Source organism: Coregonus clupeaformis, chromosome 29, assembly GCF_020615455.1.
Source record: "Coregonus clupeaformis isolate EN_2021a chromosome 29, ASM2061545v1, whole genome shotgun sequence".
In the NCBI taxonomy this organism is placed as follows: Eukaryota; Metazoa; Chordata; class Actinopteri; order Salmoniformes; family Salmonidae; genus Coregonus; species Coregonus clupeaformis.
The window spans coordinates 41426870-41452792 of record NC_059220.1 but is presented as its reverse complement, the minus strand read 5'-3'; the positions used below and the strand labels follow the sequence as shown (position 1 = coordinate 41452792).

General features: G+C 44.6%; 1 protein-coding gene across 1 annotated transcript in view; it reads left to right on the top strand.

The window, feature by feature from the left end:
* LOC121545152 (MAM domain-containing glycosylphosphatidylinositol anchor protein 2) overlaps nucleotides 1–24151 on the top strand; it is a 219678-nt gene extending 195527 nt beyond the window's left edge. Inside the window, exons 12-17 of the mRNA XM_045209210.1 lie at nucleotides 8699–8719; nucleotides 9049–9204; nucleotides 18722–18886; nucleotides 21688–21818; nucleotides 22068–22167; nucleotides 23082–24151. Coding sequence (XP_045065145.1) covers nucleotides 8699–8719; nucleotides 9049–9204; nucleotides 18722–18886; nucleotides 21688–21818; nucleotides 22068–22167; nucleotides 23082–23170 — 662 coding nt within the window. The 3' untranslated portion in view covers nucleotides 23171–24151. The remainder of the gene's footprint in view (nucleotides 1–8698; nucleotides 8720–9048; nucleotides 9205–18721; nucleotides 18887–21687; nucleotides 21819–22067; nucleotides 22168–23081) is intronic.
* Nucleotides 24152–25923: the final 1772 nt, after the last annotated feature.

Here is a 25923-nt window from a genome sequence, read left to right as displayed (position 1 = left end):
GACAGCCTTAAAAGTATCAGGAGCCATCCATTAAGGATTTCAGCCGAGGTTACAGACTTAAAGGATTTTGAATGAAATGCAATTTTAATGTAGTTGGAGGGTGGACTTTAATTGCGTATCTGTTATTACTGGTCTTTATGTAGACAAGGTTCCACATCAGAGAATAATCATTGTCTATTTAACTAGTGTTTCTCTATCTTTCACTCTCATTTACTGTTTTGTCTCAATCCATTTTGGTACATTCTTACAAAGGGAATGAAAAGAGTCACAGAAAATGTCTGTCCAATGCACCTGTTCAACAAATTAACTCCTTTCAAGACTGGACAACAGGCTGCGGAATTAGAATGACAGCCTGAGCGTTGCTTCAATGCTTCAACAACACCAACACAGTTGGAAGCCCTTGTAGTGCAACACTACAACACAAGAAACAATACTGTCCAGGTTTTGAGTCCTCTTTCTCCCAGACATGAATAGCCTAGCCTGGGTCTATGCTAGCTCCACCCTTTGAAATCCACGCCTGGTACAAACCTACAGCTGTCAGCCCTAGCATGTGAAGTATGCATGCATGCACGCAGCCAGCCAAACCCACCCCATAGAAACACAAAATTACAGTCTGGTGGCGAGCTGCTCTGACTAGCAAACAAAACACAACAGTTCACTGACCTTCTGCACTAATTAGATGCTTCCAGCCTATTTTCTCTAATTATGTGTTCTCTGCGCCCAGGTTAGGTGAGGTAATAGCAGCACTAGAATGCATTGCACTCCATCCACCCATCTATTATCCTGTTTTTAGGGGGAGTATGCTATATGTTCCATTTCAGAGGTCTGAAACTCCCGGCCCTTGGCCCACATCAGGCCCAGAGGTGCTTATTAGTGGCCCGCAGGCCTGTAGTTTGAGACGATGCTGTATGCTGTATCCATGTTATGGTTGTTGCCCATACTGACAGGCACGCCTGACTTGACATTTCAACCTCTACTCTCCGGTCTCCTCTCAACAGTGTTTAAGGTCCCATGTGACCATAGGTTGTGGTGCAACAACGACATCAGGACTCGAAAGGTCGCCGTTGATGCAGTGACACACTTAACCTATCGGTGTACAGTTTTAAGCCCATGGGAAAGCACATTTTACTGTATTCAGGAATGTCTATACTGTGTATACTGTAATGACCAGTATGAGACCCTTATACTCCTCATAAAATTATTTAGGCTACATTAAACTCACCAACTGCAATTTATACAACCACTAAGGACATCGTGGTAAAAGAGAATGTTTGTAAGTGAACATCCCTCACTCCCCTATTAAGACTGACCTTTGACTTATTGAGATAAATATTCATCTTTGAATGTGCTTGTTGGTTCTCCTTTCAATGAGTTTCTCTCATAGAGCTATAAAGCCGGCAGTTACGACCTGTGGCAAAGGTTGAGTTGTGTTTGTTAATCAAGATTTGCAATGGCTGCAGTTCAAATGTATGCTTGGATGGTGCCAGACAAATTGGCAAGCAAATGGGGAAAACTGTAATTGCTCAGTCATCTCATATCATAAAATAAAAGGGATGCTCAAACACACACACACACACACACACACACACACACACACACACACACACACACTAAATGCCTGTGGATAACATTTATTTTAATATAAGAGAAAACATTCTTACACATGATTGTTCACATAAGATGATACCGTGACCTGAAATATTGAGAAATATATTTTCGTGTTTTTGCCCAGTGATACAACATTGTACTTCAATGATTTACAGATTATCTGACAACCAACAGATGATTCCTCCAAAACTATCTGACCTGAAACGTTTAATCTCCCTCTGCATGAGTTGTATCAAGATTACACAAAGCACACTACCCTCAAATAAGACATTTTTGCATATTTGTAAATGTTATAAACCAGAACCTGGATACTGTTTAATCACTACTGTCTGAGGAGTGCCTTGAATTACTTTTGGCTACACATTATACCTGTGTAGCAAGACTTTACACTGTAATTACCCTTATAACAACATTGTATTAACTTGTTATTATATTATACATTAGTAACTGCATTTTAATTGCATGAGGAAATATCAATGAGCTCCTCCAAAGGGCACCTTCAAACTTATTCCCAAACTTGTTCCCAAACTTTCCTGCCTTTGTTTATTCCTTGACACTGTACGCAGGCTCTTAAACTAAGACATTATACTGAGCTTGATGACAAAACCATTAGTTGGCTTAGCACCAGATAGACTACTGCTGTACAAACGTTCTATACCATTTTAGTTGTATATCACCGGGCAGAGCTTAAGTTGCTGTAATCATAGATCAGAAACATTGCTTGGTGAAGGGGGCCTTTGAAAGCAAGCTAAACAGGGAAATTATTGCAAGTAGCCTATATAGGGAATACAGCAATGAACTATTGCACTGTTCATTTTCTGTCATTTGATGGGAAGATGAATGGACCCCAGATTCATTGTCTTATATCAGATAGCGCTTAGAAGAAGATGGCGCCGGAGTAGATGGCTGCCTGTTTTACGGCCCTCTAACCAATTGTACTATTATGTGTGTTTTTTCACCTTTATTTGTAATTTATTCTGTACATAATGTTTCTGCCACCAAAAGAGCTATGACCAAAAAGAGCTTCTGGATATCAAGACTGCGATTACTCACCTCGTATTGGACAAAGATTTTTTCTTCAACGAGTCAGACGCGAAGGATATTCTACAGACACCCGACAAGGCCCAAATCCCCGTCATTCGCATGAGAAAGAGACGGAGATATCGTGGACAGAGGTCGAGGTGCCTTGTAAGGATCCGACGGCGAGCGAGTAAACTGCCTCTTCCATCAATCCTATTAGCCAACGTTCAATCATTTGAAAATAAATTGGACGACCTAAGATTACGGATATCCTACCAACAGGACATTAAAAACGTTAATATCTTATGTTTCACCGGGTCGTGGCTTAACGACGACATGGATAACAGCTTGCAGGATATACACTACAGGCAGGATAGAACGGCTGACTCCGGTAAGACAAGGGGTGGCGGTCTGTATATATTTATTTGTAAACAACAGCTGGTGCATAAAATCTAATACTAAGGAAGTCTCAAGGTTTTGCTCGCCTGAGGTAAAGTATCTCATGATAAGCTGTAGACCACACTATTTACCAAGAGAGTTTTCATCTATATTTTTCGTAGCTGTCTATTTACCACCACAAACCGATGCTGGCACTAAGATTGCACTCAATGAGCTGTAAAAGGCCGTAAGCAAACAGGAAAACGCTCATCCTAGTGGCCGGGGACTTTAATGCAAGGAAACTTAAATCCGTTCTACCTCATTTCTATCAGCATGTTAAATGTGCAACCAGAGAGAAAAACTTTAGACCACATTTACTCCACACACAGAGACACGTACAAAGCTCTCCCTCGCCCTCCATTTGGCAAATCTGACCATAACTCTATCCTCCTGATTCCTGCTTATAAGCAAGAACTAAAGCAGGAAGCACCAGTGACTCTGTTTATAAGGAAGTGGTCAGATGACGCAGATGCTAAGCTACAGGACTGTTTTGCTAGCACAGACTGGAATATGTTCCGGGATTCTTCCGATAGCATTGAGGAGTACACCACATCAGTCACTGGCTTCATCAATAAGTGCATCGATGACGTCGTCCCCACAGTGACCGTACGTACATACCCCAACCAGAAGCCATGGATTACAGGCAACATCTGCACTGAGCTAAAGGGTAGAGGTGCCGCTTTCAAGGAGCGGGACTCTAACCGGGACGCTTATAAGAAATCCCACTATGCCCTCCGACGAACCATCAAACAGGCAAAGAGTCAATACAGGTTGAATCGTACTACACCGGCTCCGATGCTCGTCGGATGTGGCAGGGCTTGCAAACTATTACAGACACAAAAGGGAAGCACAGCCGCGAGCTGCCCAGTGACACAAGCCTACCAGACGAGCTAAATCACTTAATAATAATAATATGCCATTTAGCAGACGCTTTTATCCAAAGCGACTTACAGTCGTGCGTGCATACATTTTTGTGTATGGGTGGTCCCGGGGATCGAACCCACTACCTTGGCGTTACAAGCGCCGTGCTCTACCAGCTGAGCTACAGAGGACTCACTTCGAAGCAAGCAACACTGAAGCATGCATGAGAGCATCAGCTGTTCCGGATGACTATGTGATCACACTCTCCGTAGCCAATGTGAGTAAGACTTTAAGCAGGTCAACATTCACAAGGCCAGACTGATTTCCAGGACGTGTACTGACGAACTGGCAAGTGTCTTCACTGACATTTTAAACATGTCCCTGATGGAGTCTGTAATACCAACATGTTTCAAGCAGACCACTATAGTCCCTGTGCCCAAGAACACTAAGATAACCTGCCTAAATGACTACCGACCCGTAGCACTCACGTATGTAGCCATGAAGTGCTTTGAAAGGCTGGTCATGGCTCACATCAACACCATTATCCCAGAATCCCTAGACCCACTCTAATTTGCATACCGCCCCAACAGATCCACAGATGATGCAATCTCTATTGCACTCCACACTGTCCTTTCCCACCTGGAAAAAAAGGAACACCTACGTCAGAATGCTATTCATTGACTACAGCTCAGCGTTCAACACCATAGTGCCCTCAAAGCTCATCACTAAGCTAAGGACCCTGGGACTTAATACCTCCCTTTGCAACTGGATCCTGGACTTCCTGACGGGCCGGCCCCAGGTGGTACGGGTAGGTAACAACACATCTGCCACGCTGATCCTCAACACAGGGGCCCCTCAGGGGTGTGTGCTCAGTCCCCTCCTATACTGCCTGTTCGCCCATGACTGCATGGCCAGGCACGACTCCAACACCATCATTAAGTTTGCCGACGATACAACAGTGGTAGGCCTGATCGTCGACAACGATGAGACAGCCTATAGGGAGGAGGTCAGAGACCTGCCATGTGTTGCCAGGATAACAAGCTCTCCCTCAACGTGATCAAGACAAAGGAGATGATTGTGTACTACAGGAAAAGAAAGAGGACTGAGCACGCCCCCATTCTCATCGACGGGGCTGTACTGGAACAGGTTGAGAGCTTTAAGTTCCTTGGTGTCCACATCACCAACAAACTATCATGGTCCAAACACACCAAGACAGTCGTGAAGAGGGCACGACAAAGCATATTCCCACTCAGGAGACTGAAAAGATTTGGCATGGGCCCTCAGATCCTCAAACAGTTCTACAGCTGCACCATCGAGAGCATCCTGACTGGTTGCATCACCGCCTGGTATGGCAACTGCTCTGCCTCTGACTTCAAGGCACTACATAGGATAGTGCGTACAGCCCAGTACATCACTGGGGCCAAGCTTCCTGCCATCCAGGACCTCTATACCAGGCGGTGTCAGAGGCAGTCCCTAAAAATTGTCAACGACTCCAGCCACCCTAGTCATAGACTGTTCTCTCTGCTACCGCACGGCAAGCGATACCGGAGCTTCTTCTTAACAGCTTCTACACCCAAGCCATAAGACTCCTGAACAGCTAATCAAATGGCTACCCAGACTATTTGCATTGTCCCACCCCCACCCCCTCTTTTACGCTGCTGCTACTCTCTGTTTATTATCTATGCATAGTCACTTTAACTATACCTGGATTTAACTAAACATGTACATATTACCTCGACTAACCAGTACCCCCACACATTGACTCTGTACTGATACCCCCTGTATATAGCCTCGCTACTGTTATTTCTACTATTATTTTACTACTTTTATTTTTCACTTATCTATTGTTTAGTTAACACATATTTTTCTTAAAACTGCATTGTTCGTTAAGGGCTACTCTCTGCTACTACACGGCAAGCGGTACCAGAGTGCCAATTCTAGGTCCAAAAGGCTTCTTATCAGCTTCTACCCCCAAGCCATAAGACTCCTGAACAGCTAATCATGGCTACCCAGACTATTTGCATTGTCCACCCCACCCCACCCCCTCTTTTACGCTGCTGCTACGCTGTTTATTTTCTATGCATAGTCACTTTAACTCTACCCACATGTACATATTACCTCAATTACCTCGACTAACCGGTGCCCCCGCACATTGACTCTGTACCGGTATCCCCTGGATATAGCCTCCCTAATGTTATTTTATTTTACTGCTGCTCTTTAATTATTTGCTTCTTTTTTTTTACTTAACACTATTTATTTTTTATTTTTTTTAAAGCTGCATTGTTGGTTAAGGGCTGTGGCAAATAAAATTTGATTTGATTCTGCCAGTATTTCTGGAGTTTGAAAATGTGCATGACAACTAACATTTTAGTCATTTGGCAGACGCTCTTATCCAGAGCTAAGTGCCTTGCTCAAGGGCACATCGACAGATTTTTCACCTAGTCGGCTCAGGGATTAGAACCAACGACCTTTCGGTTACTGGCACTATGCTCTTAACCACTAAGCTACCTGCCGCCCCAATAGTAATAGGAAGCTAACCTAGTGCACACACTCAATGCTGAACACCAAACACTTCCTCCATAAGCTAGCTAGCAAGCTACTTTAGCAACATTATTTCATCACAATGAATTCGTTTTTAAGAAGCTGCTAGCGCAGCCTGTTCTGCCACGAGTCAGTAGCTTCCCGTCAGCTCAGCTGCTGCTGCTCTGCTCAGCTGACCCCAACGTGATTGGTTGCTAATAATTTTAGCAGCACCTAGTCACAACTTTGTTGTGCACCGCATAGGAGTGATGCGATCTGACATAAGACAATGCCCCAGATTGTTATTGCTCTGTGAAAGCATTTAGCTAGCCTAAGTGCAGGTATTACGATAAGGGCTTGTGTAATAAGCCTAAAATGAACTGACCTTGGATTCTGTATTTTCTAACTGTAAGAAGATGATGAGCATTATCCTGGTGCCAGATCTGTTTGTGTTCATAGGACTTGGCAAGACAGCACAAACAGGTCTTGGACCTGGCTAGTTGAGCATTATTTCTCGCAGAAATATACTGTAGTACAGTGGTTTGCGTTTAGTGTTGTTAGATGAGTGTAGATAATTATCATGTATGACTGGAGGCAATTGCTCAGAAATGTGTTGAGTTCTGATTCTGGCGTCCCATATATGTACAGTAGCATACGAACATTGCACCTTTCGATTCTAACGTGCGGTGGCACTGCGTACAACTGTGTCCTCTGGATAACAGCATTCAAGGCCCGAGGACATGCCAGGGCAGCCACTTCAGTTTGATTCACTGGATCATCTTTCGTAACCACAAGTGTTGGTGTTAGAGTTACAGTATTTTCTTGGAGCAACTTTGGCCTTGTGTTTACTTCTTGCACACTAAATTGTACAGCAGCTGTTTGATAAAGAAAACAAGGATATTCAGACGGTCTCCTGAAGTGACGCCTACAAGAGAAAAGCAGAATGTACAAAAACATGTATTTTTTTATGTAGGCTTACGAAAACGTGTAGTCTATCCTACACGATGAGGAAAAGAGAAATGCACCAATTTGAATGTGTATTTAATGATGTTGACTACCTTTTTATGCGTTTTTTCACCGTCGCCTCCCTGCCTATTGCCTCCTACATCCCGCCCTGCCTCTGTAGCCCTAATTGTGGTCTTGCTGCACCGAGTGCACAGAGGCTATCAATTAGTGTCAGTGCTAATGTAGAGCATGTTTCCAAACTAGCAGCATCTGCTCCTCTCCACCAAGGCAACCTCCTCCTCCTCACTCAATTTGGAAACAGCTGTGTGGTTTAGTAGTGGGGGAAATGGAACCTCCCGATGCATAATTGGCTTCTATATTGCAGCTCGGAAAGGGGAAAAACTATGTAAAAAACGGGCAAATAATGAACATCTGATGCGATTCGCCACTAAACCTCCCACCCACCCCTCCATATTATACAGTTGCCCAAATTAAAATAATTTGATGCAGGCGCATGCATTTTCATATTTTAATCCTCAATCTGAAATCAATCAATTGGCGGTTCTCTTTACAATGGGATAATTTCTCAGCAATTTTTTTGTACAGACTTCATTTTAATAATAGCAGCTTCTTCCCTTGAACATCTGCAGTTGTTTTGTTTTTCAAATGTGTTATATTTTTTGCATTCTGATAATTCATCATTAGTCTATTCAATGGGCCTCTGGCTGCACTTCTCTTGGGCCGCACTGATCTGTTACACTACCAAATGGACACACTGTTTACTCTAGTGCAGATGGCTCACCATGAAAGTTTACAGCCTGAATACATCTCACCAACTCCTACTGTGCTTGAAGAATGCTTTCTCTACAGATTAGGCTCTGGGAGTTGATTGGTTGAAATTGGGATCAATTTCAGGTCAACTATCTCCGCGGCACATTGTTGCGAAACCTCTACCTAGCATGCAGTTCTGCCCTCATTGGGATTGCGGAAGGACTCAGCCGCTGTTCCTGGCGAGCGCAGATAGGGAAGGTGGTGAATTAAATTAAGAAAGATGCAGGTCTGTATGGTTCACCTGAGCATTGTGCTTCCTCTCTTCCATTAGCCCTCTGCAGTATATAAGCCCTCTCTCTCTCCGGATGATAAGAGAGAGTGATGGCACCTCACTACTCCCTAGTACTTTGCTGCAAATTCGACTGCAGGGACAAACAAAGTAGTTCTTCATTTTTATATTTAAATCTTAAACGCAGGCATTCCTTTCAGAAGTTTGAACACCTAAATGATTTAAGTCTCATGTTTTTTCTTTCAGCTCCAGCCAACCCTCACTTGAGTAAGTATCACTCCTATGAATGCTATGACTCCCTTGGGCAGTTTGATCCAAATATTTAATAAGCCAAGCAAAATGATTTAGTTAACACAGGCCATAGATAAATAAAAAGAAGTGAAGAGTTTTAATATGTAATACACAGTTCATTAATGTTAATCATCAATTGCAATACACAGGTCCTTAATGTCAAAAAATTATGACCTATTAATACATTCTTCATAATGCATTTTAAGCCCCTTTTGTAATCTGTTTGAAAATGCATAACGTCTATTTTTCCTGACCTTCATGTACAGTAGCATCTAAATGTCTTCTCTGTGTGTCTTCCCCACCAGGAGAGTTCCAGTGCAGCTTTGAAGATGAGGCCGTGTGTATGTTCACCCAGGACAAGACGGATGACTTTGACTGGACCCGACACAGCGCTGCCACCAGAGACACCAAGTACACGCCCAACACCGGGCCTAGCAGTGACCGAGCGGGCTCCAAGCAAGGTTAGCACACACACAAATACACACACAAACACACATACACCTTCCCACGCATGCACACTCTTACCCAACCAAACACAACACTGGGCTCTATATCTTTCAACTAATTTCTCCATTCTGTTCTGCTCTCATGTAGTGGACAATGATGGGATGACATATCAGGAAGTCGATTGGTTATTGCAAAATCACGTTGCTGATCATTTGCAACTAACGTTGGCACTTTCTCTAATCTGATCGCCAAATCTATAATTGTTGTTTGACATTTCTAAGGGACGATGGATACAAATGGACTGGCTGACACCAGACCATGTGGTACAATCAAGCTTTTAACTCTCATTGAGTCCCACACCACGTTAAGGGTAGTTTTTGCTTAGTTTTGAGTGATCGCGCTGATTGGTTATCACACACAACAGTTGTAAAGCAAGGGGGGCGGTACTCAGTAGCTGAGTGTGTGGGTGTTTAGTGTGTAAGAGAGACACAGTGGAGAGCCATCCACTATAAAAGCACAGCCCCCTTCATTATCGACGTGTCGTGCCTACATCATCAAAGAGCCTCCCCCAGACTCTGGAGTCAGCCTCAGTCTGTCGCTTTAGCCATGCAAGTATACAAGGGCATTTATGTGGAAAACATTTCAAGGACATTTATGCAAGTGCATTGATAAATGGAAACCGGATTTGAAACAATGTTTGAAATGTACTTAGTATTCTCTACATCAGTGGTCACCAACCGGTCGATCACGATCCTTCAAGGCTCGATCCCCAAATATTTCTGTAGAAAAGCCAACAATAAAGGCTTGCGCTCTATTTTTTATTTAATCGTGTTGCACTGTTGGCGGTAGGTGCACTTGATTCAGAAGCCCTTTTGGCGGTAGGTGCACTTGATTCAGCAGCACTGTTGGCGGTAGGTGCACTTGATTCAGAAGCCCTGAGCACTGGGTAGGCAAAGTGTTCCCATTTTGAATCATTTCATTTGTCTGAAAAGAAAAACTCTGCCTACCCAGCGGACCGGGAGATCTGTGGCTAAATCGAGTGAACGGTCATCCAACTCGGAATTCCAACTCGGAAACTCAGGCATCTTTCTAGAGCTCCAACTTTCCGACCTGAAGATCATTGACGTCATGATTTGACCTCGTTTTTTTCGAGTTCCCAGACTATCAGATGCAGGTACTGTTATATCTAGCCTAGTTGTAGAAGAACGGACATCTGCACAGTTTCACATTGAACATCACTCTGTCGTTTAATGACATGTGCCACGCATTCTGACAACCCATTCATCCGTAACGCAGCACACTGTCGTAAACCATAACAACGTACAGTACGACGTACAGCACGTCGTACCATACATAACATTTCCCCCCCCTTTCCAAAACCAGGGACTGGTACCATATATAAAATGTCCATAGGGCAAGAACCTAGAGTGATACCTGTAAGAAATAAACATTAACCCTTAAACGGATGGACTCTCCAAACTAGCCAGTTCAGTCCATTAACCTGGAGGTTGACTAAGACACCTAACGGAGCCTAAGAATGAAAAGAGGTTAAGTAGTCCCCCAGATAAGCAGGGCGAGTTCGTGCCCGCATAGGCCTTTCTTCCACCGCCACCGCCTGTGGCTCCGGCCCTCGGGGAACCCACAGAGGCTGGGGCTCAGGTGGTAGTGGTGGAGGAGGTCCATCTGGTGGCGTCTCTGGCCTGCATGTCTGTTTTGTGTGCCTTCGTGTTCCTTGAGGGGCAGGGACTTTTCTGAGGCGGCTGGCGTGCCAGCGTGATCCATTGCTCATCATGAATGTGGCGGGCCCCAGTTGTCGACTGACCTGCAAGGGGTCCGACCAGAATGAGGCCATTTTGTTGCACCGCTGAGGCCGTCGGGCTCGGACCCAGTCTGACACTTGAATGATCGACTTCTTCACCCTGTGTGCCTTGTCAAAACGCTGTTTCATTGCTCTTTGGTGCCTGGTCACTGCCTGCTGTTCTTGGGTGCGCCTAGTCGCCGGTTCTGCTACTCTCTGTGTTCTGAGTCTGTCCAGTGGCAGTTCCATCTCACGACCTAGCATGAGGGATGCCGGGGAGACCTGTGTTGTTGTGTGTTTGCTTGCTCTGTAGTGCATTAGCGTTTGATTCAAAGCAGTTTGGAACGTGCACCCCTGGACCAGGTGCGCTCTGATGCCGTTCTTCAGCGTTTGGTTGAAGCGTTCCACCCCTCCGTTAGCTTGTGGGTTGTAGTAGGCCGTGCGGATGTGTTTGATTCCCTTGTTGCTGAGATATGAGGAGAACTCGGCAGAGGTTAGCTGGGGCCCATTGTCCGTGGTAAGGGTGAGGGGTAGGCCCCACCTTGTGAACAGGCTGTCTAGGATGTCCACGATGGCCTGTGCTGTGACAGTTCCGACAGGAACCACTTCTGGCCACTTAGAGTGGAGGTCATACACCACCACCAGGAAGCGCTGATGGTGAGGGACTGCGTGTCCATGGATCTCGCCACAGATGTCCAGTTGGATGTGCTCCCAGGGGTGGGACGGCCATGCGAGAGGCTGCAGGGGGGTGGGGCGGACTGTCCTGTTTTCCCACTGAGGAGGCATGCAGCACAATCCCTGACTAGGGCTTCAATGTCGTGGTCGATGCCTGGCCACCACACAAGGTCTCGACATCGCTGTTTGACCTTGACTATGCCCAAGTGACCCTCGTGCGCCATGGATAGAACACGCGCACGCAGGCCACTCGGGACCACAGTGCAAAACCCTCGAGAGACACAGACTTCTTCCCAGCAAGAAAGTTCGTGCTTCACTCTGGCGAAAGTCGCCAGCTCTTCCGGCACATGTGCTGGCCATCCAGTGCGTATGTAGGTGCGCAGGGTAGACAGTGTGGGATCCTGTTCCGATGCTTGCTTCAGCTCCTCCAGTGAGACGACTGACTGAAGAGGAGCGTAGAGCATTTGTACAAGCTCTGTTTCGTTGTCGTCTGGCAAGACGGTCGGAGTAGGAGCGTCAAAGGAGCGTGAGAGGAGGTCTGCCACCACGTTATCCCTCCCCGGAGTGAACTTCAGCTGATAGTCATACTGTCTGAGGCGGTCGGCCCATCTGTGCAGCCGAAGTGGCTTGTGGCCAGTTCCTGATGCTGACAGTAGCGTTGTGAGGGACTGGTGGTCGGTTCGGAGTGTGAACAGACGGCCATATAGGTAGAGGTGCCACCTTTCGCACGCCCAGACACAGGCCAGTGCTTCTCGTTCGCCCACAGAGTACCGTTGTTCTGTGGGGCTCAGGGCCCTTGAGGCGAAGGCGACGGGCCTCTCAATGCCATTCTGCAGCTGTGAGAGGACAGCTCCTAGTGCTCCAGCTGAGGCGTCACATGTGACAATGGTGTGGCAGACGGGGTCAAAGTGAGCCAAGACTGGGGCTGTGGTGAGCTGACTCTTCAGTGAGCGGACCGCGTCTGAGCAGGCTGCCGTCCAGGCCCATGGCTCATCCTTCTTGAGGAGCTGGCGAAGGGGCGCTGTGGTCTGAGAGTAGTGGGGCAGAAACCGGAGGTAGTAAGCTGTCATGCCCAAGAATGAGGCCACCTGAGAGGCTGAGGTCGGTTCCGGGATCCGGTGGACGGCTTCAATGTTCGACATGAGTGGGGCAATGCCTTTGGCCGACAGGCGGAAGCCCACAAACTTGACGGCTGGAGCTGCAAAGGTGCACTTTCCACCGTTCAGGGTCAGGTTGTTCCGCAGTAGAGCACTGAATACTCTGTGGAGTCGATAATCATGGATGTGGAGGTCAGGGCCGTGGACCACGATGTCATCCAGATAGACCGCCACCCCAGGTATTCCAGCGAGGATGGTGCTCATCACCTTCTGGAAGCAGCTGGGGGCGGCGCTAAGTCCAAAAGGCATGCGTGTATATCTGAACACGCCAGCATGTGTGACAAAGGCCGTGAGGTCTCTGCTAGCTGCATGGAGGGGTACCTGAAGATAACCCTGACGAAGGTCAAGCTTCGTGAAGATCGTGGAGCCATGGAATTGTGCGGTCAGCTCCTCAGCTGTAGGCAAGGGGTACTTATCCGGGACAACGGCCTTGTTCACAGCACGGAGATCCACACAGGTCCGGATTCCACCTGACTTTTTGGTTGCAATGACCAAGTTTGAAATCCAGGGGGCAACGTTGACTGGCTCAATGATGCCTGCATCCAACTGTGACTGGAGATCTTTTGTGACGTCATCACGCAGTGCAAAGGGAATGCGCCGCAGGGGCTGCATGACTGGGGTCACTTCCGGATTCACTAGGGGCCTGTGAGTAAAGGCTGTGAGGCAGCCCAGTCCATCAAACAGAGTCGGCCAGTTCTGTTGCCATGTGCAGGTAACCTGGTAGATAGCTGACCCACTGTCATCTCTCAGTGTGAATCCCAAGCCTGTGAAGAGGTCGAGGCCCAGGAGGTTGGCACCCCGCTTTGCAACATGAAATGTGAATGATGGCAGATGTTTGGTGCCGTAGTGTACTGGGACCTGGAGGGTGCCTACAATGTCTATCTTAGATCTACCGTACCCACACAGGGCAGTGGAGGGCTGTTGGAGTGGTAGGTGACTGAAAAACTTGTAGTAAGTGGCAAGGTTGAGCAACGACACCGCAGCGCCAGTATCCAGCAGCAAAGGCAAACCCACCTCACCCAGCTGCACAGTGCATGTCCTGAATGACACATGGTTGGTGGAGATGGTTCGGATTTCCGTGTGTTCATGTTGAGATTGAGATGAAACGAAGGGCCTGTTCTGGGTGGAGCTAGTAGCAGGGGCAGAACGACACACTTTCGCAAAGTGATTGTATTTTGAACAGTTCTTGCATATTTTCCCACGGGCTGGGCAGTTTGAAGCCCTTGAATTGTGAGAGCTAGCCCCACAGTTGCCACAGCTAGTTCTGTTTGTTTGTCTGTGTGCCTGCTGCACGGGCATGTCGGTGTCTGTGTCCATGCAGCTATCGACGCGGGAGGGCGTGCGCAGCGCGTGATCGTTGTAGTGCGCCTGCTCGGGTTGAAGCTGCTGTGTGAGAATGGCTGGGGGCCGAGTGTATGCTGCAGAGCTGTCTGTTAGCATTGAAGAGCATTCCAACGCCGCTTCAACCTGGAGTGCTATTTTAATAGCTCCATCTAGTTGTAAATTATCCGATTCCAAAAGCAGTTTCTCCCTTGTCTTTTCACATAACGTCCCCTCTATCAACTGATCCCTGATGATCTCGTCCTGAAGTGTCCCGTAGTTACAAGAGCTAGCCAAATCCCTCAGATTAGCCACGTAGCTTTGAATGGACTCACCCGGCCGTTGGTGTCTCTTCCGTAGCCGGTAGCGTCGGAGGAGCACTCGCTCTTTCCCGGCGAAGTGGTTCCGTAAGAGGCTGACTGCAGCAGTGAATGTAGGAGCCGATCCAAGCGCTCTGAAAATCCTCTGTTCCTCTGTACCAAGGCAGTGACGGAGCAGTGCTGTCCTCCGCTTGTCGGAGATTGTAGAAAAGTCCATAGCTTCTAGATAAGTGTTAAAACTATCAAGGCAGTTATTCCACGGGACTGGAGGTTCGCCAGGCACGGCGAGGAATGGTGCTGGCGGTGGTAAACTGAATTCAGCCATCTTCGTCGCCAATGTTATATCTAGCCTAGTTGTAGAAGAACGGACATCTGCACAGTTTCACATTGAACATCACTCTGTCGTTTAATGACATGTGCCACGCATTCTGACAACCCATTCATCCGTAACGCAGCACACTGTCGTAAACCATAACAACGTACAGTACGACGTACAGCACGTCGTACCATACATAACAGGTACCATCAGTCCAGTAAAATAAAAAAGCGAATTATTTGCAAAATATAAAAATGTATGCTCAGCTGTGCCTCGCAAGTGCTACACCAACTGGTCTATTTTGTTATAAAAGCTCAAGTTTTTAAATATTATATGGTCTGAGAAGAACAATATTGGCAGGCATATAGCCAATATGCTGTGATAATGTATTAGGCCTACTGCACAAACTTAATTCCTACAGAACTGTTTTTAATTAGGTTAATGTTAAATTTTTTAAGTCAGGCCCTGTGTAGCTCAGTTGGTAGAGCATGGCGTTTGCAACGCCAGGGTTATGGGTTCGATTCCCACGGGGGGCCAGTATGAAAATGTATGCACTCACTAACTGTTAGTCGTTCTGGATAAGAGCGTCTGCTAAATGAGTAAAAAATTATTATTATTTTTTTAAATCTGAGCGGTAGATCTCAGCTTGCTTTTTGACTGTGAATGTGATCTTGTCTCAGAAAAGGTTGGTGACCACAAATCTACATGTTAGCTGTGTCATTCCACCAATTCAGTGCCTTTTGTGAAGTGTAACTTGGACATTTCACCTTATTTTAATATTCTGTCATAAAGAACGAGTTTTTCCATCCCAAGAGATTTAAAAAATATATACTATAGTAAGTGCCTATTAAGTGCCAAATAAAGTAACACGGTTGACCGTAACCGGGTTGACGATTTCTTCTTAAATCAGTCATAAATCCCATTGTGACAGGGGGAATGGAAGCTTGTTGTGTGCAACAGGGAGTGGCAATTGAATGCAAGCTTGACAAAAAATGTTTTATTGTTAAAACATTTCTAACCTGTCTATCTATGGGTAACAGGGTTGATGTGCTATGCTCGACCCACTCAGTTTTCCACCACAAAAGACCAGAAAATGGCTATGAACCAGCTCATCTGCTTTTACTATGATTTGATTATTACATGTTCAATGTTTCTTTATAATAGTTTCAGCATATTAACATGAGAGTTAAGTTCACGTAACAGGGTTGACCTTAAAATCAGGGACAGACGTACACTACCAGTCAAAAGTTTGGACACCCTTTCAAAAGTTTGGAGTACCCTTTGCCTTGATGACAACTTTGCACACTCAACCAGCTTCATGAGGTAGTCACCTGGAATGCATTTCAATTAACAGGTGTGCCTTCTTAAAAGTTCATTTGTGGAATTTCTGCCTATCAGTTGTGTTGTGACATGGTAGGGGGGTATACAGAAGCAAGAACAGCTCAAATAAGGAAAGAGAAACGACAGTTCATCATTACTTTAAGACATGAAGGTCAGTCATTGCGGAAAATTTCAAGAACTTTGAAAGTTTCTTCAAGTGCAGTCGCAAAAACCATCAGGCGCTATGATGAAACTGGCTCTCATGAGGACCCCCACATGAATGGAAGACCCAGAGTTACCTCTGCTGCAGAGGATAAGTTCATTAGAGTTACCAGCCTCAAAATTGCAGCCCAAATAAATGCTTAGTGAGGGTGAACGGATGATCTCAGCATGTGTAGTTCCCACTGTAAAGCATGGAGGAGGAGGTGTTATGGTGTGGGTGTGCTTTGCTGGTGACACTGTCTGTGATGTATTTAGAATTCAAGGCACACTTAACCAGCATGGCTACCACAGCATTCTGCAGCGATACGCCATCCCATCTGGTTTGGGCTTAGTGGGACTATCATTTGTTTCTCAACAGGACAATGACCCAACACACCTCCAGGCTGTGTAAGGGCTATTTGATCAAGAAGGAGAGTGATGGAGTGCTGCATCAGATGACCTGGCCTCCACAATCCCCCGATCTCAACACGATTGAGATGGTTTGGGATGAGTCGGACCGCAGAGTGAAGGAAAAGCAGCCAACAAGTACTCAGCATATGTGGGAACTCCTTCAAGACTGTTGGAAAAGCATTCCAGGTGAATCTGGTTGAGAGAATGCCAAGAGTGTGCAAAGCTGTCATCAAGGCAAAGGGTGACTATTTGAAGAATCTCAAATATAAAATATATTTTGATTTGTTTAACACTTTTTTGGTTACTACATGATTCCAAATGTGTTCTTTCATAGTTTTGATGTCTTCATTATTATTCTACAATGTAGAAAATAGTAAAAATAAAGAACAACCCTTGAATGAGTAGGTGTGTCCAAACTTGTGACTGGCACTCTAAATGAATCACTAATCACATGAAATAAAAAATGATCTTCAGAAATGACTTTGTCAAAGCAACAAAATAACTACGGCTTTACAATGATTGTGAAACTTGGAGAAGTTTTGGGAGTAGGTGGGTTAAAATCTTCCTAGAAGTGACACTGACAGGGTTGACGGAGGGACATGAGAAAATGTTGAATTTAGCAAGCCTTTATTAAAATATTAAAATTATTTATTGAATTCTCCGGTCTAGCAGAAGGCTAGTAAATACACAGAGGTAGCTACACAATTGCAATCAGTTAACCCCAGTCATGACCCTTGCAAAAGAAGGTAACACTTAGCCAACAGGTATATGATGCAGTTATAATGCTTTGTAAGACTTGTCATGCATGTGATATGTTAGTATTCTTTGCAGTTTCCAGTTGTACTTTTATTTTCTGGAATTGGGTATGCTCCCCTGCTGTATAGTACCACCTCATCTGCCCCCATCTCCTCCTCCTCCTACTCCTCCTCCTCCTGCTCTGTCTCTATAGGGTGTGTGTGAGCCGTGATAGACATCTGCAGCGCCGCGGGCAGCATTATGAAATATGAGTGTCAGTCACTACCTGCCCATCGACAACCGCCTGAGGGAGCTAGCAGTAGCCATTCCTCCAAAGTAGAATCTCCTGCAATTCCATCCATTCGTTAAATGCCAAAAGCCCCAGCCGTTAAAATAAACCAATTAATTGGTAGGACTCCTCGGGATACATTTGTTTAAGTGTTTTAGGGCCTGTTACGGTGGATAATGTCATAAATAATGCATTGCTTTTAATTATCCAAAGCATTCCAATGAAACACGTGGCTCACAGTTTCCCAGTCCGTTTATTGTTTGTCTTTCAGTTCAAGTCATCTGCTTTTTGAATTCCCGACATAACTTGCTCTAAGAAGATGAAACTCTTTTTATCTGATTGGTATCCACGGAGCAAGCCAGTTTTATGGATTTATGCAAGTGCATTGATAAATGGAAATGGACACAATTTCAACTTTTCATCTCCCTCAAGGTCAGAAAGAAAATTGCAGTGCAGTGTTCAGAAAACTCTCCCGATACCACAACAGTTTATGGACTGCTAACGGCATGTACCTTAGCTACAATCTTGTAGCAGTTGTTATAGGTAGAGAGATTAACTCTGCCGTTTGTTTTAGAATTCTAATGGTCTCTCAATTGCAGTGGAACACCATCACATCAGACCTGGGTACAAAAAGGATTTGTTTTCATTCAAATAATTGTATCTTTAACTGTGTTTGCCTGGCACAATGGCACCAATAATCCCAAAAGTGCAAAGCCAGCCCTTTTGGCACTTGAGGCAGACTTAATTATATGCTCAAAGCATTTGAAAGAAGACATACTATTTGAATCCAGGACGGAATCACACTACCATGACAGAGAGAGAGAGAGTTACTATTTTTTATTTTTTTTACATAAAGTATGATGTAATGTTTAATTAGTGTTGTTGTTTTGATATCATATGGGTTTCTACATGGACATTGATTGTTGTTGTTTTTCCAATATACAGGTTTCTACATGGACATTGATTGTTGTTGTTTTTCCAATATACAGGTTTCTACATGTACATTGAAACGTCTCGACCTCGGCTGGAGGGAGAAAAGGCCCGACTGTTGACCCCCACGTTCAACGTCGCCTCCAAAAGCCCCTATGGGACTGTGAACGCCGCTCCCACCTACTGCTTTGGCTTCTACTACCATATGTATGGGAAACACATAGGTAAGCTGCCCCTAGTGAAGGGATCATCAACTATATTCAGCCGGGGGCCGTTTTTTTCTTTTTTTCTTGAGCAGATGGGGCCGGAATATAATTACAAATAATTTGTAGACTGCAAATTGACCGCAAGAAGTCCAAACATATATAATATTTGACTGAAACATAATAATTTCAAACCTTGCTTACATTTGTATACGATCACATATATCTCTCTATTACGCTTAGGAATGCTTTGGAACAGATTTCCAAAATTAAAATCACTTGGAGCTGATTTGCATAAAATCACCCACGGGCCAAATGCCAGTTGGGGAACCCTTTTAAATTAAATGTACACTATATATACAAAAGTATGTGGACACCCCCTCAAATTAGTGGATTCGGCTATTTCAGCCACAACCTTTTCTGACAGGTGTATAAAATCGAGCACACAGCCATGCAATCTCCATAGACAAACATTGGCAGTAAAATGGCCTTACTGAAGAGCTCAGTGACTTTCAACATGGCACCGTCATAGGATACCACCTTTCCAACAAGTCAGTTCATCAAATTTCTCCCATGCTAGAGCTGCCCCGGTCAACTATAAGTGCTGTTATTGTGAAGTGGAAACGTCTAGGAGCAACAACGGCTCAGCTGCGAAGTGGTAGGCCACACAAACTCACAGAACGGGACTGCCGAGTGCTGAAGCGTGTAGCAAAACTCACTACCAAGTTCCAAACTGCCTCTGGAAGCAACGTCAGCACAATAACTGTTCATCGGGAGCTTCATGAAATGGGTTTCCATGGCCGAGCAGCCGCACACAAGCCTAAGATCACCATGCGTAATGCCAAGCGTCGGCTGGAGTGGTGTAAAGCTCGCCGCCATTGGACTCTGGAGCAGTGGAAACGCGTTCCATCTGGCATTCTGACGGACGAATCTGGGTTTGGCGGATGCCAGGAGAACGCTACCTGCCCCAATGCATAGTGCCAACTGTAAAGTTTGGGGGAGGAGGAATAATGGTCTGGGGGCTGTTTTCATGGTTCGGGCTAGGCCCCAGAGTTCCAGTGAAAGGAAATCATAACGATACAGCATACAATGACATTCTAGACGATTCTGTGCTTCCAACTTTGTGGCAACAGTTTGGGGAAGGCCCTTTCCTGTTTCAGCATTACAATGCCCCCGTGCGCAAAGCGAGGTCCATACAGAAATAGTTTGTCGAGATCGGTGTGGAAGAAATTGACTGGCCTGCACAGAGCCCTGACCTCAACCCCATCGAACACCTTTGGGATGAATTGGAACGCCGACTGCGAGGCCAGGCCTAGTCGCCCATCATCAGTGCCCGACCTCACTAATGCTCTTGTGGCTGAATGGAAGCAAGTCCCTGCAGCAATGTTCCAACATCTAGTGGAAGGCCTTCCCAGAAGAGTGGAGGCTGTTATAGCAGCAAAGGGGGACCAACTCCATATTAATGCCCATGATTTTGGAATGAGATGGTGTCCACATACTTTTGGTCATGTAGTGTATGTTACAAGGATTCATGCAAATCCTGCACTGTAGCTATTTCATCAGGCAAATTTAGCATAGAGTGTGTTTGATTTGTTAAGTACACACATGCTAGCTTTCCATTAGCATCCACTTGCAATCATATCCCCTATTTCCCTGTTCGGTGCCTCCCTGATGATTAGATAAGTGTTTGCTTACCACTCAAGTTGTACTCCCACCTTTCTTTTTTAATTCGACAACCACTCAGTAACACTTCAATACTGGAATATCTGAAGCCCCCCAGGTGTTGGTGGAAATGGAAATTGAACACAGCACAATAAAAAACCTCACTATTTCTGGGTGTTTACAAACCTTCCATTTGAATATTAATAACCTTATCATCCATCAAAATCTAGTCAGGCTCCCCAGCTTCTGTCGCCAAGGTTGCCGCCTCACACCCTGCTCGTGCCCTCCTGTTGTTGCAGTGTCTTCCTCAGACAGGCAGTTGCACCTGAGCGATGGGTGTGACCCCTGACCTGCCAGACATGCCTGCAACTTCAATTTTCTGCCCCGCAAAGCTGTTGGGATTCTGAATAGGACGTGTCAACCTAATCCACGCAGGGCTCAAGGGGCCCTCTCTCTCTCGGCTCGCTCAGCCTCAGCAACCAGCAGCCAGAGTCAAAAATGGCTGGCGGCATGTGTCCTTCTTACCCGTCTTTCTCTTTCATTGGTTTCCGTTAGAGAAAGAAAGGCAACCTGCATTCAGAGTATATTTTTATTCTGTGCAGAATGTGAGTGAGTGGTGGAGAGACTTTTGAGTTCTTATTTGAAGTAGAGTCTGTTATTGTTGCCTTTTGATCATCCAGTGAGATCCACTTAAGACTCCCGTCACAGGGATGTGGCATATTGTAGCTGATGGCTCGTCTAGTTTGGCCTCTGTACATCAGAGCACTCACTTTGGCATCTCCTCGTTTGCACTGAAAAACCCCCCACAAGATTTAACTCCCATGATCATCCCTTGACAAGTAAATAATCTTAGCAAATTCATACATTCCACTCAATAAAAGCCACACTCAATAAGGGGAGGTTAATGTGTAGACCCCTTGAGACATTTAGTATTTGCAGTAATGAGCTTTTATGTGTTTTGTTAATAGTATACATACATTAATAATGAGTAAAGTATCAATACATAAGGATAAGTGCTGCCATGATGAGGCCATATATGATAGATGATATCAGACTTGGGTTCCAATTGTGCTTGAAATCTTTCAAATACTGAAGCTGTGCTTGATTGAGCTTGCCAGGCACTATGTTGTCCATAAAGTGCATGATGTTTTCTCCTCTAGGGGCATTGAACGTGTACCTACGGCAGAAGGGCCAGTCGGGCTCAGACAGTTCCTTGTGGACCTTGGTCGGGAACCAAGGGGACCGATGGAAGCAAGCCAAAGTCAACATCCACCCAATAGCCTCTTTCCAGGTGGGTACAGCTCTTTGGGAGGAGCAGTGGGTCACCAATGCAGAACTATGGTGGCCCTAAGGTACAAAGTACAAAACTACCTTCATCTTTGCTTCCCCTCTTAGGCCATGTCTTATATAAACATTTGTCTTATATATTTTGCTACAGTATATGTTTCACAGAATGAGCCATTGAGTTAGTAGCAGTAAGACATTTAAGCAGTTGGTGTTAACAAGTTTGGTTTTTGTCTGTCTTATCCCATTTTGGTAGTTGCTTCTGGAAGGAATTCGTGGTCCGGGTATAGAAGGGGATATCGCCATAGATGATGTCACCATTGAGGAAGGAGAATGTAAAGACCCTCCACCCAACAGTAAGTGCTTTTTTTTGTTTTTACCTGGGAACCCATGACAACCATGGACCTATACATCATCCAGAACCAATCAACTATGAAGAGGCAAGGCTTATAACATATGTATTTATATCATTCCTCTTAGGAACTATAATTCAAGGACTGAGAGAGCTCTATTGAGAGAGCTCTACTGTTAGCTCTCTCAGATTTGCTCGCCAGTGAAATTACATTTTAGAGGGAATGATCGAACAGCTGCTTTGAAGTGTTATGCAAGCCAGAAAATGTTTTGGAATGGCCTAGTCAAAGTCCAGACCTAATCCCAATTGAGATGTTGTGGCAGGACTTGAAACGAGCAGTTCATGCTTGAAAACCCACAAATGTCACTGAGTTAAAGCAGTTCTGCATGCAAGAATGGGCCAAAATCCCTCCACAGTGATGTGAGAGACTGATCAACAACTACAGGAAGCATTTGGTTGTAGTCATTGCAGCTAAAGGTGGCACAACCAGTTATTGAGTGTTAAGAGGGCAATTACTTTTACACACAGGGGAATTGGGTGTTGCATCACTTTGTTAATTAAATAAATAAAATAAGTATATAAATATTTTGTTTGGGAACTCAGGTTCCCTTTATCTAATATTAGGTTTTCTAAAGATCTGATAACATTCAGTATCCAAAATATGCAAAAATGGAGAAAATCAGAAAGGGGGCAAATACTTTTTCACGGCACTGTACATGCCAGAGGAGTCTCCTCCAGGGAGAAAGAGTACTCCTCAGAACAACTAAAAACTATAAAATATATTGAAAAGTATTCCGTAAATCAAACATAGAATCGTACACGTTCCAAACACATTATCCCATTAGCTCAATTAAAAAGTATCATGCTCCCTAGATTATCTAAATCACCAGCTTTCTTTATCTTTCTCTATCCCTACAGATCTAAGGTCACTGGCTCCTCCCACCACGCCCCATATATGGCAGTTATTGGTCACCCTGCCCCTGGTCTTTGTGGGCCTTCAGAGGTGACCCCTCTCTCCCAGGAGGAGCAACCTGACGTCGGCCCAACCCCCATTGAAGAGTTTCCAGACTTGGACTGTCCAAACCCCCAAAACTACCAAAGATGTACTCCTTTTCAGTCTGCAGGAGAGCAGCAGTCCAGCACTGGTCCAGGGTGGAGTATGAAGGAAACGAAAAACTCAGTAAATCCGGATTTTTCTGAAATATGCACAGAGAGCACTCCAAGGTCAGGATGGAGAGTCGGGTTCTCCATAGTCTCCGTAGTAGGGGCTCCAGTTCATAATTTTTTCTGAAGCTGAAGCAATCGTGGCAGAGTGTGGGTACATTTCTGTAAAGCACAAGCACGCATGGTGTGGTTACATTTAAATAAAAAAATTAAAATATTACGGCCACAGAATGATGATAATTGATTGCTTGATTAGATGGGTGTAGAATAGGTTGATTTTATGTCAACAGTATGTCGAGAAATGTACGAAATTCGCTCAACAACCCACACTGACCCCGAAGCTATTTTTTCATGAATATGATAGAGGCTGCTATTCCTCTGGGTTGTGGCTTTTCATCTCTCTTAAAACTTGGAGGCTGCCTACGGTCAGATTCATCAAAATGTGGATAAACAAGAACATTTGCATACTTTCTACCCAGAGGCTAGACTTTGACTGCTTGGTATATTATATGTATATCTGTAAGTCAATTCTTCATAATTATTCCTTTGTCTGTTCTTTTTTTACCTTTTCTTTTTTTACCTTCGAGGTTGCGTAAGGTTGGTTTCATTACAGTGTGCGTACACTTGTTAGCTAGGTTACTCTATTATGCAGTGGCTGAACTATGGTGCATTGTATGCCTTGTGTGTAATCAACCTCTAGACTCCTCGTAGTTGCAGCGCTATGAGATTGAGACCTTAGATCCTTTCGATGTACTGTAGGGGCTTCTCTGTGTCCCACCTGCCGTACAATTTCAGAATGTGATTTAATAAACAGGGACATGACACATCTTTCTTTCATTACCTAAAAGGGATTGATGAGGGATTATTGCGTTTTTCCCTCCCTTAGGTACTCTAGGCTTTATTAACCATGGTAATTTCAATCCAGCCCTTTGTATGAAAGGTGAGCTTCTATCTCTCTTTTTTTAGTTTAAATTATCTATTTAAGCTTCTCCTTTCACCTCCTGACCAATCATGATTCAGTCAGGTCAGGCCACATGTGGTGCTTAAAGACCAGAGCAGTGTGTATTCCAATGCGCTCTGAATCATCCTCCTGTAACATTCCTTACTTTAAGGACATTGGAGGAAATTCAAGCTCATTTGATTTCAGGTTGTAGAAGTTTTTCTCTCTCTCTCTCTCTCCTATTTGCAACTGCCAAGATTAATACCCGTTTCCAATAGAAGTCATTATCTTGATCTTTGATTTCAGCATGGCTCCATAAGCACATAAAATAGGTGCGAAAAAGAAAAACATTGAATGTCAGCACTCTCTTTCTCTCCCTGCATGAGTTGCTCATTGATCATGATACAGTTCCCATACAGGCTTGCGGCAGTCTTTTGGAAGGTTACTTTATGAGCAGTCGAAAGAGCAGTTTTTGCATCTTTTGGTCCTATCTCAACAGCTAGTCCTCTCGGGATAAGATAAGACGCTGCTGTCTGACATGAAATCAAGTGCCTTCAGACTTAGTGGAAATTTGCATGAATGGAATAACCGACATGGGCTATTTTACCATGCAAGCATTTGCCCCATAGGCACATTTTATAGAGAGAGAAAATTATGTGATCTGCAGCTAACTCCCATCGCCACACAGCTCTCTTTATTTTGACCTAGGAGATTACTTACTACCCTTGACAGTCCGGGCTTTTGGAGTGGGACTTGTGCTCGAGCGGAGGAAGGACGGTGGCTTTGTCAGAGTGACTGATTGAGAACGGGGAGCAATGGGCTTCGACAAAAAACAACTTGGAGGGAGGGATGGTTTTGATGTCTCCCCATTCATTTCAGCTGGACCTGCTGAGAAAAATACATTTTTGCGATGATGTCTAAGGACTGTAAAAGGAGTATTACAGCTGATAATGGACTTGGTTTACCTGGGTGTTTGTCAGTCGATTGGATCAGACTGTCTGGTTCTCACAGACCTATTTTAGTACTCAAATGAGCGTAACTCTACTTTCACAGAAACTGTAAATACATTGGAACTACCTGAGACCATGAGTTACCTTAACCAGCTGGTTTTTGAAAAAAACATATTGTAAAATTACTCTACTATTGTTCGTAACAATGTTTTGGGGGAAGGTTTTACATTTCCCTTTTAATTTATTTTCTTTTGGGGATTTTTTGTTTTTGTTTTCTGATTCCTTTTTCTTTACAGAATAATCAGAAATAGGCTATAAGCAAATTAATTGGGTAAACACCCCAGTGCAAAATATTCTATAAGAAACCATTTGTCAGTATTCATATAAAAAGCACAAGATGACACAAAACAGAATACAAACTGATTTTGACAAAATGTAATACATTTCTCACAAAGATTTAGGCCTATACATTTCCTCTCAGCAACCTGTTAAAATAAATAAAACATTTTCTTCCCTGTTCAATTAAATTATTTATGTAAATCATAGCATGTGTGGTCAGTCACTTTTTATCATGAAAAATATAATATTTTATCGAACAATCAGTTATAACTTCCATTCCCCCATGTCTCTCAATTCAATATTTTATTGCATTGTTTATCTACAAATTTGTGCTGACATTAACAACTCCCCCATGACTATTTGTGTT